Below are 14,963 nucleotides of genomic sequence, written 5' to 3' on the forward strand. Positions count from 1 at the left end.
TGAGCCGACTCTGAACCAAGGACGGACGGCTGCCATTGTGGCCAAGGTCCCCCAACCCCTGGTGATGAAAGCAGGAGTGATGGCCTCTACCCAAAGGAGCCAACCTATAGGGACTCAGGGAATGCCGGGGATGGGCTCAGAAAAGCTGCAGCCCCTGATGAAGGTCAAGGGACACAGATCATCATCCATCTGGAGAGACAGATGTGGACGGCCTTTCACCTAAGCAGCCTGTTCTCCACTGCCTGCCCTCATTGGTGTGTCTTCATTTCCCCAAATTAATTCAAAGCTTCCCTAAGGGACTTCCCTGGCAGTCTAATGGTTAAGAATCTGCATTTATACAGCTTCCCTTGTGGCTCAACTGGTAAAGAATCCACCTGCAATGTCGGAGACCTGGGTTCGATCCCTGGGTTGGGCAGATCCCCTGGAGAAGGGAAAGGCTACCCACTCCAGTATTCTGGCCTGAAGAATTCCATGGACTGTATAGTCTATGAGGTCGCAAAGAGTCAGACATGACTGAGCAACTTTCAGTTTGCGTAACTTACACTGCACAGGGCACGGGTTCGATCCCTGGTTGGAGAATTAAGATCCTTGAGAAAAACATCCTCCACCACTCATCCCTCAAATGCAACCAGGATGTTTGTTTTACAGCTGAATCTTGTTTTGAGCAAAGTGAGCATGTAAAGTTGAGAGATGAAGCTTCACTTAACTCTTTTCACCACAAAAAGCTCCCCAGATGTGGACTTCCCTGGCAGTCCAGTGGTTAAGACTCTGTGCTTCCAATGCAGGGGGTTTGGGTTGAAGAACTAAGATTTCACATGCCCCGCATGGCCAAAATTTTTTTTTAATTTTTTAAAGGAGGAAAAAGAGCTCCCCAGATGCACTCATTCACTGCTGGCTTACTGCATATAAGGTCCTCTATTAGGAACTGAAAATTCAAATCCTACTGCAATATAATCCGTCCCCAGCAAAGAAAGTAAGTTGCATCTTCACATTCATGCACAGACAGGAGTAATGTGATGTCTTCCAGGGGAGGCTCACCAAGGTGAGTTTGGGAATCTGGAGGTGAGTTTGAAAGGAGTGGTGCCTGAGCTGGGCTCTAGAGAACAGGGAACTTGCCACTCAGAAGTTGGAATGCCCTCCACATGGAAGAGACATCAGCAGCACAGGACTAGGGGAGGATCCATGGACCATGCATACATGTGAGCTAAGTCGCTTCAGTTGTGTCTGACTCTTTGCAACTTTGTGGACTGTAGCTCCCAAGTTCCTCTGCCTTAACAGCTGTATGGTCTTACTGTGTATGTGTGCGTAATCAGCCGCTTCAGCTGTGTCTTTTTGTGACAGCCCCGCCCGCCCCCCCGCCCATGGACTGTAGCCTGCCAGGATCCTCTGTCCATGGGGATTCTCCAGGCAAGGATACTGGAGTGGGTTGCTGTGCCCTCCTCCAGGGCATCCTCCCCACTTAAAGATCGAACCAGCACCTATGTTCCTGCATTGGCAGGTGAGTTCTTAACCACTAGCGCCACCTGGGAAACCCCCTCCTATGTATTATTGTTCAGTCCCTAAGTCGTGTCTGACTCTTTGCAACCTCAGGGACTGCAGCACGCCAGGCTTCCCTGTCCTTCACTATCTCCCAGAGTTTGCTCAAATTCATGTCCTTTGAGTCAGTGATGCCATCCAATCATCTCATCCTCTGTCACCCACTTCTCCTCTTGCCCTCAATCTTTCCCAGCATCAGGGTCTTTTGTATAACTAATGAGAACCTATTGTATAGCACATGGGGTGAGAAAAAAGAAGGTATAACATGCTTGTAGAACATACTAAGTTAACCTTTAAAATGTATTCCAATATACAGTAGATGCAGACAACTACTGCTTATTTCACTTGTACAAGATACATTGAATAGTCAAATTCAGAGTCAGAAAGTACACTGGTAGATGCCATGCCCAGGGGCGGCAGTGGGGGATGGAGAGTTAGTGTTTAATGGGGACAGAGTTTCAGTTTAGGAAGGTGAAAACTTCGGGAGAGGGCTGATGGTAAGAGCTGCACAACAATGTGAATATACTTATGTCATTGAATTGTACAGTTAAATATGGTTAAAACAGTGTTTTATGTGACTTTTACCACGATAAAAAAAATTTAAAAAAGAGCTGTGTGATCTTGAACACGTTACCTAACTAGAATCTTGCTTTTCTGCAAGGTCCCTCCCTGGTACTTTCTACTGAGTGGATCACTAAGAAATGAAATGCGATCGTGGCTAGGAGCATCTGGCAGCATCAGGCACATGGCACGTGATCACTGAATGTCAGGTTCCATCTCCACGTCTGAGGTGCTGGGACGATGAACAACAAATGAAAGACTTTGGGGGACCCTTGAGGAAGGAAGAGGCCAATAAAAGAGGATTCTGAAGTGGGTGGTGGTGGTGGTGAAGGAAGAGGTGCCTGGAGGAAAGAACCCAAAGCTTCTGAGTTGAGGTTCTGCTCCACGGCAGGCCACTTTATGGGTGCTGGAAAAATACTCCCCATCACATTGGTCTTTGGTTTGTCCCCCAACAACACTGTGTTCCAGGAGTGGCACAGCGATGCAATTAGCAGAATCGAGCTTGTGGGTGGAGTGTAGGAGTTAAGCAGGGATGAGAGGCAGCACCTGGGCTCCTGCCCAGACTGTGGGGGGAACCAGAAATCAGGGGACAGGGAAAGATGGCTGCAGAAAGAGAAATGCTTTTAACTCCAACACTATCCTCTACAGGAAAGGCAAAATGTACAAGGTTTTTTTGTTTTTTCAGATCTATATACCTACTCTTTTAACCTGAATAATCTGGCTTATCACCAAGCGGCAGGAGAGACACTGACAGGCATCCCCCTGTACTGCAGAAACGAGGCACAGTTATGGATCTCCAGGGCAATTCTCCAAAGAATCTGGCTTCTTATATGCTCCTCTTTCATTCTTTCACCCCACAAACATCCACAGAGGAACTATCATACACAAGATCCCAGAGAGGCAAACGTCAGCTCAGTTGTCCATACCTCCATTCCTCTTGCTGATTCACTAGTCAGTTTCCTTATCTGTCAGATGGAGAAAATGGGCTCACAGGATGATGCAATGAGATAGTGAACAGACTTGGCATAGAATAAGTGCTCCAGAAATGCAAACTATTGTTATACTGATAAAAGCAGGATTGCATGTTATGCTGGCTATCTTTCATTTGCCCCTCCCACCTCCCAGATACACTCTACACCCTTTTCCACTCTGTGCAGTGCCCTAGAATGGACTAGTCAAGACTCTCTTGCCCCTTGACTTCTCACTGGGTTTGGTCCACGGGGAGCGAGATTAAGGGAGGGAGAAATTGAAGACAAGGCTTTTATTTCCCCAGGTCCCTTCCTGAGCCCCTTGACACAAAGTCTCAGCTCTAGGAAAATGACCTTCCACACAGCCTCCTTACCTCTGGGCGCAGAAGTGGTTACAATCCCACTGTGACTAGCCCCAGAATATTTCACACTCCATAGCTGTTTCCCTATACCTTGTGTCAAATTACCCAGCTGATATGTGCCATCTGTTTTCGGGGACCCCTGACATCCAAGGTGCAGAACATAGGAACAGGCCTGGGGATCAAGAGACCTCGATTTGAGTCTCATGTCTCCTCCTCGCTGGCTCTGTGACCCTGAGCCAGGCTCTCCTTTCCAAGGTCTTAGCTTCTACATCTGTAAAAAGAACAGCTCTTTTGTCCTACAACCCCACCCCACCACACACACACATACAAACTCACACAGGGGGTTCTGTAACTTAAGCCTAGGACAGGGATGCATACAAAGGAGAGCTGCCTCAATCAGAGGGCAGGTGAGGTTGCCAGGCCTACACCATCGCATCCTTCCCCAGGAATTGCCTCACTCCTTTTAAGGACGTTCTGTGTCCTTGTTCTCTCAGGCCACCAGATTACCAGATGCCCAGAGGATCTCCCCCACCGCCAAAGCAATTGCCAAGAAAACTCAGGGAATTAAAATAAATTCCCTTATCTTTCAATAGCCAGCAACCAACCCTGCTTTAGCCACCAAGGCCCCTTCCCAAGTTCTAACGGCCTAGGGATCCAAGCAGGAAAGCCTGGTCAGTTGATGCCCCACTCCCTGGGGCTGCAGCAGGGTAGGGGGGCATCTTACAGTTGGCATCTAAGACAGAGGAATCTAAACCATCACCCTGTTGGGAGACCCCTGTGGCAGGTCACGTTTCAAGTAGAAGCTAAGGACCACTTAGGTGCTTATTACAGAGTCTCTGAAGTCCTTTTAGCTCCTAAAATTAGTGACCCAGAGGAATCTACGAGGCACAAGAAATATGTTCTAATAATTTCACTTTCCATGCCTATCCCCACAACTCCCCCTCCCCGCCCGCCGCCCCGAATCTGAAGTTTCATTTGTTCTAAGTGCTTTCCCACCCACGGTCATCCAGGAGGGTAAAGTGAGCCAGATAAGGCTGGTTTCTGTCCTAAAGACAAGAGGAGAGGGCAGCGTGGACTCCAGCTTTTCTGAGTTTCTGGAGGGGTGAGGGAGGTGCGACAAACTCCTAAAATTATCAGTTCCTGTTTTACCTGAGGACTGACCGCAGGTGAAAAACCACAACACAGTAGCTGCCAGCACCAATTTGTCTCTGACGTTCTTCACGTTCCCCAAATGCCTCCAGAAAGCTGTGGCTTCACCCCACAACTCTGAGCAAGTTCAAGACCTTTCCCCGCCCCAAATGAAAAACTTCCGAGCTCCTCAGGGCTTCCAACGATCGGGCAGCGCACGGAGCCGGCTGAGGCGGCGAGCTTGCACCGTAGCCCGGCCCCGGGGCGGCCTCAACTTTGGGGGCGGCGAGGGCCGAGAAGTGAAGCTCTTCGGCTTCGCGGGGAGGGAACCCCGCTGCCCTCCTCGCCTCAGGCGCTGAGTCACCGCCGCCCGGGTTCCGCCGAGCCCGAGTTCCCAGGAAGCGCCGCCGCGCGCCTGCGCATGCGCGGTCCCGGGCGCGTGTCTCGGGAGCGCGCGGCCCCGCAGGAGGCGGGGCAGGGCCGCGGGCACGAGCGGAGGCGCTTTGCGAGGGTTGGGATCTCACAGGCGAGGCTCTGACGGGTCCCGGTGCCGCGGCCGCCCTCCCTACCCCTCAGAGTCGGGGTGACGAGCCTCTCGGGGATAGTCATTTACGCGTTAGGAGCCGGGCTTGAGGGACCAGACCAAGTTCCACCAGGCACCCGTTCCCCTATCCTCATGACCCCGGTCCAGAATTGCTCTGCCCAGGCGCTGGTTTCACCTGCAAGGTGGCGGGGAGCGGGGGAGGCTGGGGAAAGGGAACGGGGGAATGAACCGGCCAAGGCTGAGGCCCTCCAGTCGTGACGCTGACCTCGGACCGCACCTGACCGGTGTGAGGATTCGGGCCTCAGACCCTGAGGTCCCCAGACGCGCAGGTCGCTGGTCCGGGAGACCCGTTTCCGCACCAAAAGTGGCCCCCGACCCCACCAGGAGCCCACCTCACTGGATGATCTGAGACCCCGGGGCCAGTAGCACCTCATGTCCTCGTCCTGCCCCGTCACACAGGCCTTCCTGTCCTCTTGTCCGCTGGCCCTGGTCAACTGGGCTGGAGTAACCAAAACGTCACAGGGGGCCAGAGAAGGGACACAGATTTGGGTGTAGGCACTAGTAGGGGTACAGGGCCCCACGGGGGTTCCTGAGTAGGGCAGGACTGGTGGGGTGAGCCTCTTCCTGCGGCCTCCTTAACCAGGCTCCAGCACCTGGTTCTCAGCTCCTAGGAGTGGGGCAGGGACAGGGAGGACAGAGACCCAGTATCCCCTACCCATCAGGCCATGAGTCACTGGAGGAAAGGGGCATTGCCCAAGGGATACTGAGTAGCCAAAGCAGGCTCCTGGATGCTAAGTGCTCACCTCTCCAGGCGGTGCCCATTTGCTGCCTGCAGGAAGCAACTTCCTTCTTCTTCATGGCCTTCAATATTCAGAAATGGAGTGACCTCAAACCCTGGTTCCTTGGGCTTCCATTTAATTGCCTTGTTGTTGTTGATAAGTGAAGGCCAACTCTGGGACCCCATGGACTGCAGCACACCAGGCTTCCCTGTCCTTCACTATCTCCCAGAGTTTGCTCAAACTCATGTCCATAGAGTCGGTGATGCTGTCTAGCCACGTCATCCTCTGTAGCCCCCGTTCTTGTCCTGCCCTTCATCTTTCCCAGCATCATGGTCTTTTCCAATGAGTCAGCTCTTCGCATCAGGTGGCCAAAGTATTGGAGCTTCAGCTTCCGCATCAGTCCTTCCAATGAATATTCAAGGTTGATTTCCTTTAGGATTTGTTTTGATCTCCTTGCTGTCCAAGGGACTCTCAAGAATCTTCTCCAGCACCACAATTTGAAAGTATCAGTTCTTCAGCGCTCAGCCAACTCTCATATCCGCACATGAGTACTGAAAAACCGTCACTTTGACTATACGGACCTTAGTCAGCCAAGTGCTGGTTTCCCCTAAATCGCCTCATCTCACCTTGATTCCTCACTGGACACACAGATGTCTTCCTTTCTGAGTCTGGGCCTTTGATCTCCCAGCAGGATCCAACCTCCTGGTCTCTGACCTTCCAATCCCACCCATCCCTCAACATGTACCTAGAATTCCCTTCCCAAGCTCGATAACCCCCTGGCTGTCTCAGTATTCTCAGGAGTCCTGATATGATGTAAACAGATTCTCAACAAAGGGAATCTATTCAATGCTGAAATAAATTTCACAGTCAATATGCATTGGTCAGACTTTTCAAATGATTACATTTTCAAATGGAAAAAAAAAATCCTCTGCCAGACCATGTGTCCCCATGATTTAGAAAATGTGGTCACTTCATCCCAGAGGACTTCTGTGGTCACTCAGGTTCCATGACTCTTTCCCTAATTGGCTGTTGGCTCCCCCAGGGGAAAGAATATGCCTGAATAAATATGTGAGAATTCCAAGGCTTTTGAAGTTGTGGTGGGAGAAAAATCCAGAAGTTTGGAGAAAATGGAAATAGAACCAACAAAATTTTTTTTTTTTTTTTTTGCAGTCTTCACAAATACAAAATCACTCTTCATTGTATCAGAAAAATGTACTATCACAATTTGGCCTAGGCTCCAGATTAGCACAAGTCAGTATGATAGCATATAGTCGAAAGAATAGCGGGATGGATAGAAAATTGCCTTTTAGTTTGGTTTGTCAGGTTTTAATGGGGTGAATTTGGACCTAACTTCTCTGGATATGCAGTTTCCCCAGGCTGGATTTGAATTTAAGGTCAGTAAATATACCTACCCAATCTATTAATACTTTACAAGATGATCATGGTAGAGATCCAACTGAAATGGAATTAAGGGTATGATTTTTTTTCTTATGATATTTTGCTGTTGTTCAGGAAATAATCCTCAATAATCTTTCTAATGATAGGTTTTGTTACTTACAAGCTTCAAGGTACTGACCAAACATTTTAGACAGTTTATGAAGAGGAGGGAGAGGGATTAGAAAGAACAATGTCACCAAATGTGACCCCTGGGCAAGTAACCTAGCATGAGCTGTAGGGTGAATCAGACTTCAGAAGAATTCCAGCCCTCCCAAATACACATGCCATCATCCCAATCACTCTGACCATCAGTCTCCTCCTCAGTAAAGTATGATTAATAATAGTAATAACATGTACTGAATACTTTCTGTGGGCTCTGTACTATTTCAAGCATGTTACATTAAGTCATTTAATCCTCTCAACAACCCCATGAGAGAAGAACTATTAACATCTCCATTTTATGGGTAAGGAAACTGAAGCACAGATTTAAGACATTTGCCACCAGGTGCTCAGTTAGTACGTGGTGGAGCCCAGGATGGATCCCAAGCGCTGACACCAGAAGCTGTGCTCTTGTCTGTGCCGGATGGCTCCTTCCCTGTGGGGTTATTTTGAAGATTACATGAAATGAAGCAGGGATTTCCCTGGTGGTCCAGTGCTTAGGACTCAGTGCTTTTACTGCTATAAAAGCAGTAAAAGTTGGGTTGGGGAACCAAGATCCCTCAAGCCACACAATGCAGCCCCCCCCCAAAAAAAAAGAAAAGGGGAAAAAAGGAAAAGAAATAAAGCACATAAAGCACTCAATGTGGCATGGCACACAGCTGTTAAAATTAAGGCATGATCTTAAGGTAACCTTAAGAGTGGTAATGTCTGTAGGTCTATAGCCCGGTTCCTGGCACAACGAGTGTTCTAGAAGTTGCTTCTCTTCCCCACTGACATTACGGTAAACCAGAGAAAGTCTCCACAGTGTAGGCAGACACAGAATATGTTCATTTATGTGTGTCATTTTTGTATGCTTCAGATAAGAAGTTGGCGCAAGGGATTCCTTCAGAACCTGTTCAATCCTCCTTTGCTGCATTGCTCTACTCTCGTTTTTCTGTTTCTCTTAGGCCTCTTTTTTATTGCTTTTATGGTCTTCTAAAGAAAAATTCAAGTTTCTCTGGATTAGGAGAGCTTGAGCTTATGTCACAGAAAGAGGAATTGGCTTTAAAAAGAAAGAGAGAGGGAAAGAGAAGTTCGCTTGAAATGTTGTCTCGAGGCTCAGACTTTGGGATACACATGTAAAGCTTGAAGACAGTTGCGATGTCCTCCTTGGGCCAGATCTTCCTGGTTCTCCACCCTGGGTTGGGCACCCAGTTCACCCCCCACACACATCTGCCTGCACACATGCTCCCGTGATCTGAATCCTCACACTGTTCATATAATTACTTCACCACCCCAGACCCACACGTGCATCTGCTGAGCCGCTACACCCACACAAAGACTACACACAAGTGTTTGCGTGTCTCTTATACATACAGCTACCTGCAACCCCCAAATATTCAGGGGAGGCACACACACAGCTGTAGACACCCCCTCCATTCACAGTGTCCCTCATGTCATCAGGCTGTGTTTAGAATGATCCTTGATTTTGCTTTCTGTATTTCACCCTTCTGATTTCCCTATCATCCTGACTGCAGACTTAAAGACGGTCTTAGCTCCACCTTGGATATCAGTACAGTTCCATGGTTACTCCAAATTTATTCAGTACTTTTTCCTAAACGTGACCATGAAGTTGCTCTGGCTAATCCTTATAAAAGGGACTTCAGTGCCCATTTGCTTGCCCCCTAAGCAGATTCAGAGCTGGGTGACTATGATGTGTCAATGAGGATGGTCAGCTGTACCAAATGTACTGTCGAGGGGGGCGTAGATAATGGGCAAGCCTTGTGGGGAGGGGGCATGTGGGAAACCTCTGCCTTCCTCTCAGTTTTGCTATGAACCAAAAAATGCTCTTAAAAAAGATTTGTCTTCCTTAAAATCAGTATGTGCATGCATGCTTGCAAAGTTGCTTCTGTCGTGTCCCACTCTGCAACCCCATGGACTGTAGCCCACCAGACTCCTCCATCCATGGGGATTCTCCAGGCAAGAATACTGGAGTGGATTGCCGTGCCCTTCTCCAAGGGATCTTCCTGACCCTGAGATCCAGCCCAGTTCCCTTATGTCTCCTGCATTGGCAGGCAGCTTCTTTACCACTAGGCCACCTGGGAATCCCTTCTACTGGATAAAAGGAAGAAAGAGTTTACACTGGGGATGGACCAGTGGTTAAGAGTTTGCCTTCCAATGCAGAGGGTGTGCATTTGATCCCTAATCAGGGAACTAATAACTCACATGCCACAGGGTAGAGCCAAAATTCTTTAAAAATTTTTAAAAAGAGAGAGATTACACAGGTTGGAGGCATCGAGACAGTACGAGGTGTTAAAGAGAGATGGGAACTTTATTGAGAGTTTCTCCCTGATGAACTCTGAACAGAAAGAGCATTGGAAAGATTCTGCTTTGGAGAGAAACAGCAACTGTTCAGGCACAAACGTTCACAGATACTCCTCCTAGGGGATTCCTGACTCCCCACCCAGTTCCCCACGATCCCCCACCCCCACCCAAAGAGTCAGAATTCTGCTTGAAATCCACCTCCACAGAGCAGGGCACCAAATAGCGCTCAAAGCCCTGGCTGGTAGACAAGCCTGTGGGAAGTTAGACAGAAGGAAAGTCAAAGGGTGAACAGAGGAACAGAGTAAGAAAAGGAAGCCGAATGGAGAAAAGGGGGGCAAGATCACTGATGATGTCACACGCACCCCCAGAAATATAAATACCGTATGAATGTCTTCATCTCATTCCTGCTGCTGCTCCCAAAGCAGTGCTGACCTCGGCAGCTACGACAATGCCCAGTTCTGCACTTTTTCTTCCCCTTCTGTGCTGGGAAAACAGAAATGCCCAAAGTAGCTGAGGGGACGAAGGAGCATTAAGGAGCAAGGTGGGAGAGCAGCCCCTTGAAAGCGTAAAGGATGGAGAGATGAGGCCAGGGCTAGTTTTGAACGAGAAGGAAGCAGCTCCCCGGGTGCTGGTCACCAGGTTCCTCGGATGCCCCTGCAGACTTGTCTTCTCTGGTTGACTCTGTCCTTAGAAACATGTCCTGGAGGTGGTGGGGCCTCTGGTCTTCTTGTGGGAGGTTCTAGATCCTTCAAAGGAGCCAGAAGAAGCAGCCTCTGAGGCAGCACGTGCCAGACTGCTGATAATTCCAAGAAACTCAAGGAATTCCAGACTGCAGATCTCTGTGTGAGCCTAACATGGCCACCAGTGTGCCCGTTTGCCTCCTCTGCCTGACCCTCAGGCCACTTCTCCCTCTGCCTTTGTCTTGGCTTTCCCTTGGGTCTGGGGGACTCTCTGGTGCTGGCGGGGCCTCTTGGAGAAGTCCCCCAAGACAGCTCACTCCCAGGACAGGCAGAAGGAGGCTCCGGGTTGGGGGGGAAGGGGCAGCCAGGCCGGGTCCCCTAGACTTAGACTCATCACCCACCCATCCTCCATCAAAAGGCTTGTCCCCTCCATGCCCCATCCCTCCGTCTGCTCCTGCCCTCTGAGGGGGCGCGCCAGGCAGGCAGGACTCTCACCGCTCACTCCCCCTCTGTGCCCTCGGGCATCTGTCATCTCCCTAATCTCTCTTGGACAACATAACACACACACATTCACACTCTTTGGTACTGGAAGGCCAGGCGCCCCTGCTATGCGCTCGGTGGGCATCAGCATCAAGTTCAGGTGGAAACTGACAGTCAGGCCTGGGTTGCCAGTGGCACCGAGTGGCTGGTACTGCTTCTGACTCCCCAGGAATTACGCCGAGATTCGAGTGTTGTCGCATCAGGGAATGGAGAAGCGAAAGGAAAAGCTGTGTGATGAGAACCAGGAAGGAACAACTCCTGTGCCAAGTGTCTCCACGGAGAAGCTGTGGCAACAGCAGGAGCAAGCTCTCCACTGTCCCCTCTGAAACCCAAAGCCTTTGGGGTCTGAGTTTTCCAAGACATGCAATAGACAAAGACACACTGCAAACCAATTAACCCTCTGAGCCCTGCCGGGACTCTCACTGAAGTCACTTCCAACAAGGAAATGACCGGAACACATGGAATAGTCACCCTCCTCCTGGGGCCGAGAAAGGGACCAAGCTTCCGGCTGGCTTAGAAGGTGCCAGAGAACTGGCCTGGGGAGCGCTTGTTCTCGCTCAGTGTCCTGGTATCCCAAACCGTTCCCTGCCCCTTGCAGAAACAAGGGAGAGGGCCCAGGGGTAGGCTCAACACCCAGGTTGATTCAGACAATTGTCTCCTGTGAAGCCAACCCAAGCTCAGGAGGCAGACAAGGGCTGGGGACAGACAGAAGACTGTGTGGAAGGCAGCTGCGTGCACGGAGCAGACAGCCCTGCAGAACTCAAGTCTCCTCTAGCCTCTCAGCTGATCCGGGAAAAAGGAACTTCAGCTGCTTTTAGCCTGTGTGACGCTTATTAATTCAGTTTACACTAGAGTTTAGCTGCTCTCTGCACCCCCTCCACCCCACTGCAGAGAGGGGACCCAGGAAAAGCAGGTATGGCCTGACATGTCTCAGTCAGGCCCCTACTTGAAGCAACAAGACAAGCAGGCCCTAATTCACAGTTTCCACTCCCCCCCTCAACCCACCCCTTCCCCCACCACTGGCCTCAATTAACTCCCGTCTCCAATGCACAACGGTTCCTGCCAGTGTGGCTCAAAGGGTTAATAAACCAGGACTTCTCGGACAGTCAGGACACAAGCTCATTCACCGACGACGACGGGAGCCCGAGAATGGCAACGCGGCCACCTAGGGTTTCTTATAACGGTTCTTTGGGGTCTCGCCACACCCTGTCTTGTCACAGTTGAGAGCACCTGGGTTCTTCCCCAGCCCGAGGCTGCCCAGGAGGCTGGGGAGCTCCTGGGTGATGGCCCGCTCGATCTTATCCAGAAAACAGCCTCCCATGTAGGAGCACTGCTGGGACAGGAGCTTGAAACTGGAGATGGGGTTGATCCCAAAGAAGTCCTTGTAGGCCTCGCGGTGGGGAAGGTCAAACTTGCTGACGTTGGTCTTGGCCAGGATGGTCTTGAAGATGTAGAATTTATCAGGGTCTTCCACGATGTCCTTAAAGACCAGCTCCCCGTCACTGAAGAAGGTCATCTTCTCCTTGTACGTCTGCAGGTAGCGGTCCACCAGGAGGGCGTGAATGCGGACCCGGATGGCGTGCTGGCGGATGAAGGCGATCTTGTTCTCCAGCCTGTTCTCGATCACCTGGTTCAGGTCCTCCAGGAGGGAGATCTCTTCCCTGAGAAACAGGTCCCGGTGGGTGTCGGGCTTGTAGTCGTAGGGCCAGAAGGAGCTGACGTACACCCGCGGAGGTTCTGTGACGTTGATGAGTGGGGCCAGGCTCCAGAAGAGGGCCCCATAGACCCTCATGAGCATCTGCGTGGCCAGGTTGTCAGCCTTGTTCAGGATGATCCTTATCTGGGACTCGCGCCCCTTCAACTGGCGGAAGAGCATCTCCAGCTCCAGACCCACGTCCAGCTTGGTGGGGTCGAAGACGACGAAGATGAGGTCCGCTCTGTCAATGAACCACTGGCACACATCGTTGAAGGGGTAGCCTTGGGGAGAGGGTATGAGAAGTCAGGCTGGGAAGACCTCATCCACCCCCAGGCTCCCTGCCCCTCCTTCTGGAACCAGACCATTCTGTGGCTTTGAAGGGACTGAGAACGTCAGGGATTTTCTGGATTTCTGAAGACTTAAAGAATTCATTACACGTCTCCTGCTCCTTGTCAACCCTCAGTCAAGAATAGCCTGGGGAAATGTCCTAGCGGTCCAGTGGTTAGGACTCCACAATTTCACTGCTGAGGCCTCAGGTTCAATCCCTGATTGGGGAACTAAGATCCTGCAAGCTGCATGGTACGGCCAAAAAAGAAAACGGCCTGATCCTTGTTTTAATCCACAGTGGAATTCAAGGCTCCAGGAAAACAAAACATTTCTGCCAAATGGAGATTTTCCCACTGCTTGAAAAGATCTGGGGCAGTGGCAAAAATGTTAAAGGAAATAAGTCAGGGAATTAGAAGGAATAAAAGAGAGGGTGCATCACTTAGGGGAAATAAATGTGGACCTACCATTGAGACCCGGACTAGAATTTGGGCTCCATCACTGACCAACTGAAAATTATATGCTTCTAAGCCTTACCATTTTCGTTGAAAAATGACAAGAAGAACAATACCGCCTAAAGTGATATAAAGATCATGATGTTGCTAGAAACACAGGAAAGCACTGAACTAAAACTGCTATCCAGTCACAGGGTAGGTGCTCAATACATCCTAATTCCTTTATTTCCAAAATGGGAAGAGTAGGGATACCTGTCTTGAAATGTTTCTACAATGATCAACCAATAACACATGGAAATTATCCAGTGCGTTAGAAGAGTGCAATAAAGGTTAGTTTATTACTGTAATTATTAGCAATAATATTATTATTAGCTATAAAACAGGATTTGGTTATAACAAAATGAGAGTTATAACCATAAACTGAGATTCACCATCTGTTCATATATTCTGACAAATGCCCCGTTATGACTCATCTCTGCAGATGGTGCTGCGTCATGGTGACACTCAATGGCACTCCCCTGCCACCTGAAGGCAAGCAGGGCTTTGGAAAGTCTAAGACAGGATTGTGTTGAAGCAGGTCTGGCAAAGCAGATATTGGGACCAGGACGAGTTGAAGGTCAAGTTTAACCCAGACCCATGTTAAGCCAGAGGTCAAGTGCAGGGGATCCAACCAGTCCAGGCCCTTGATCACCTGGACAGCTTGTGCATCCCAAAGACACAGCAGGGACCTCAAGGAGCTCCTGGCAAGAAGGCCAGCCCTCCCCCTGGGAAGATGCTGATGGCCTCCAAACCAGACCATTCCTCAGGGAAGTAAAAGGATGAGGTACTCACACCTAGGAGGCACCACAGTGATGACAAAGAAAGGGCTGGAAGCAAAGAATGCATCCCAAAGTCTTGGACAATGCTGGTCTCCTCCTCTGCCTTAAACAGTTTCCTAAGACAGTGCTCATGCTGTTCAGAAATGAGTGTTGAATTACCTCTTTCTTGCTGCTTGCGGTTCTCAATGATGCCTGGTGTATCCACAAATGTGACCCGCTCCAGAAGTTTGTGGGGAACCTCAATGCCGATCAGCTTCTCCAGGAAATTCTGGCCAAACTTCTCGAGGGGCGAGAAGGACCGGGCGCTGTCAGCAGCCATGACAATACCCTCGATGGTCTTCAGCTTGGGCCCGTGCATGAGGACCGTGAACTCTGAGGTGGTGGGCTCGGCACCTGCACACACAGGTTAGAAAGAACACAGTCATGTCACATCACAGCAATACAAAAGGAGGCACAGGAGAGATTACTGGGAGTGGAGAGTGGAGGAATGGAAGTTAGTGTTTATTTATTTTTACTTTTTGGCCATGGCACCTGGCTTTCAGGATCTTAGTTCCCCAGCAGGAAAAGTGCTGAGTCCTAACCACTTGACCACCAGGGAATTCCCTCTCCTGCACTTTCTGTCTCTATGAATTTGATGACTCTAGGGACCTCATATAAGTGAAATCATATGAT

General features: G+C 50.0%; 1 protein-coding gene across 2 annotated transcripts in view; it reads right to left on the bottom strand.

Annotated features, from left to right (window-relative positions):
- Positions 1-9,766: 9,766 nt before the first annotated feature.
- Positions 9,767-14,963, bottom strand: part of SRL (sarcalumenin) — a 36,991-nt gene continuing 31,794 nt past the window's right edge. For both annotated transcript variants that reach the window (XM_061401030.1, XM_061401029.1), the window contains 2 exons: positions 14,451-14,684; positions 9,767-12,975 (listed from right to left, as the gene is read on the bottom strand). In XM_061401030.1, coding sequence (XP_061257014.1) covers positions 12,164-12,975; positions 14,451-14,684 — 1,046 coding nt within the window. In that variant the 3' untranslated portion in view covers positions 9,767-12,163. The remainder of the gene's footprint in view (positions 12,976-14,450; positions 14,685-14,963) is intronic.

This window comes from Bos javanicus, chromosome 25 (assembly GCF_032452875.1).
Source record: "Bos javanicus breed banteng chromosome 25, ARS-OSU_banteng_1.0, whole genome shotgun sequence".
Classification (NCBI taxonomy): Eukaryota; Metazoa; Chordata; class Mammalia; order Artiodactyla; family Bovidae; genus Bos; species Bos javanicus.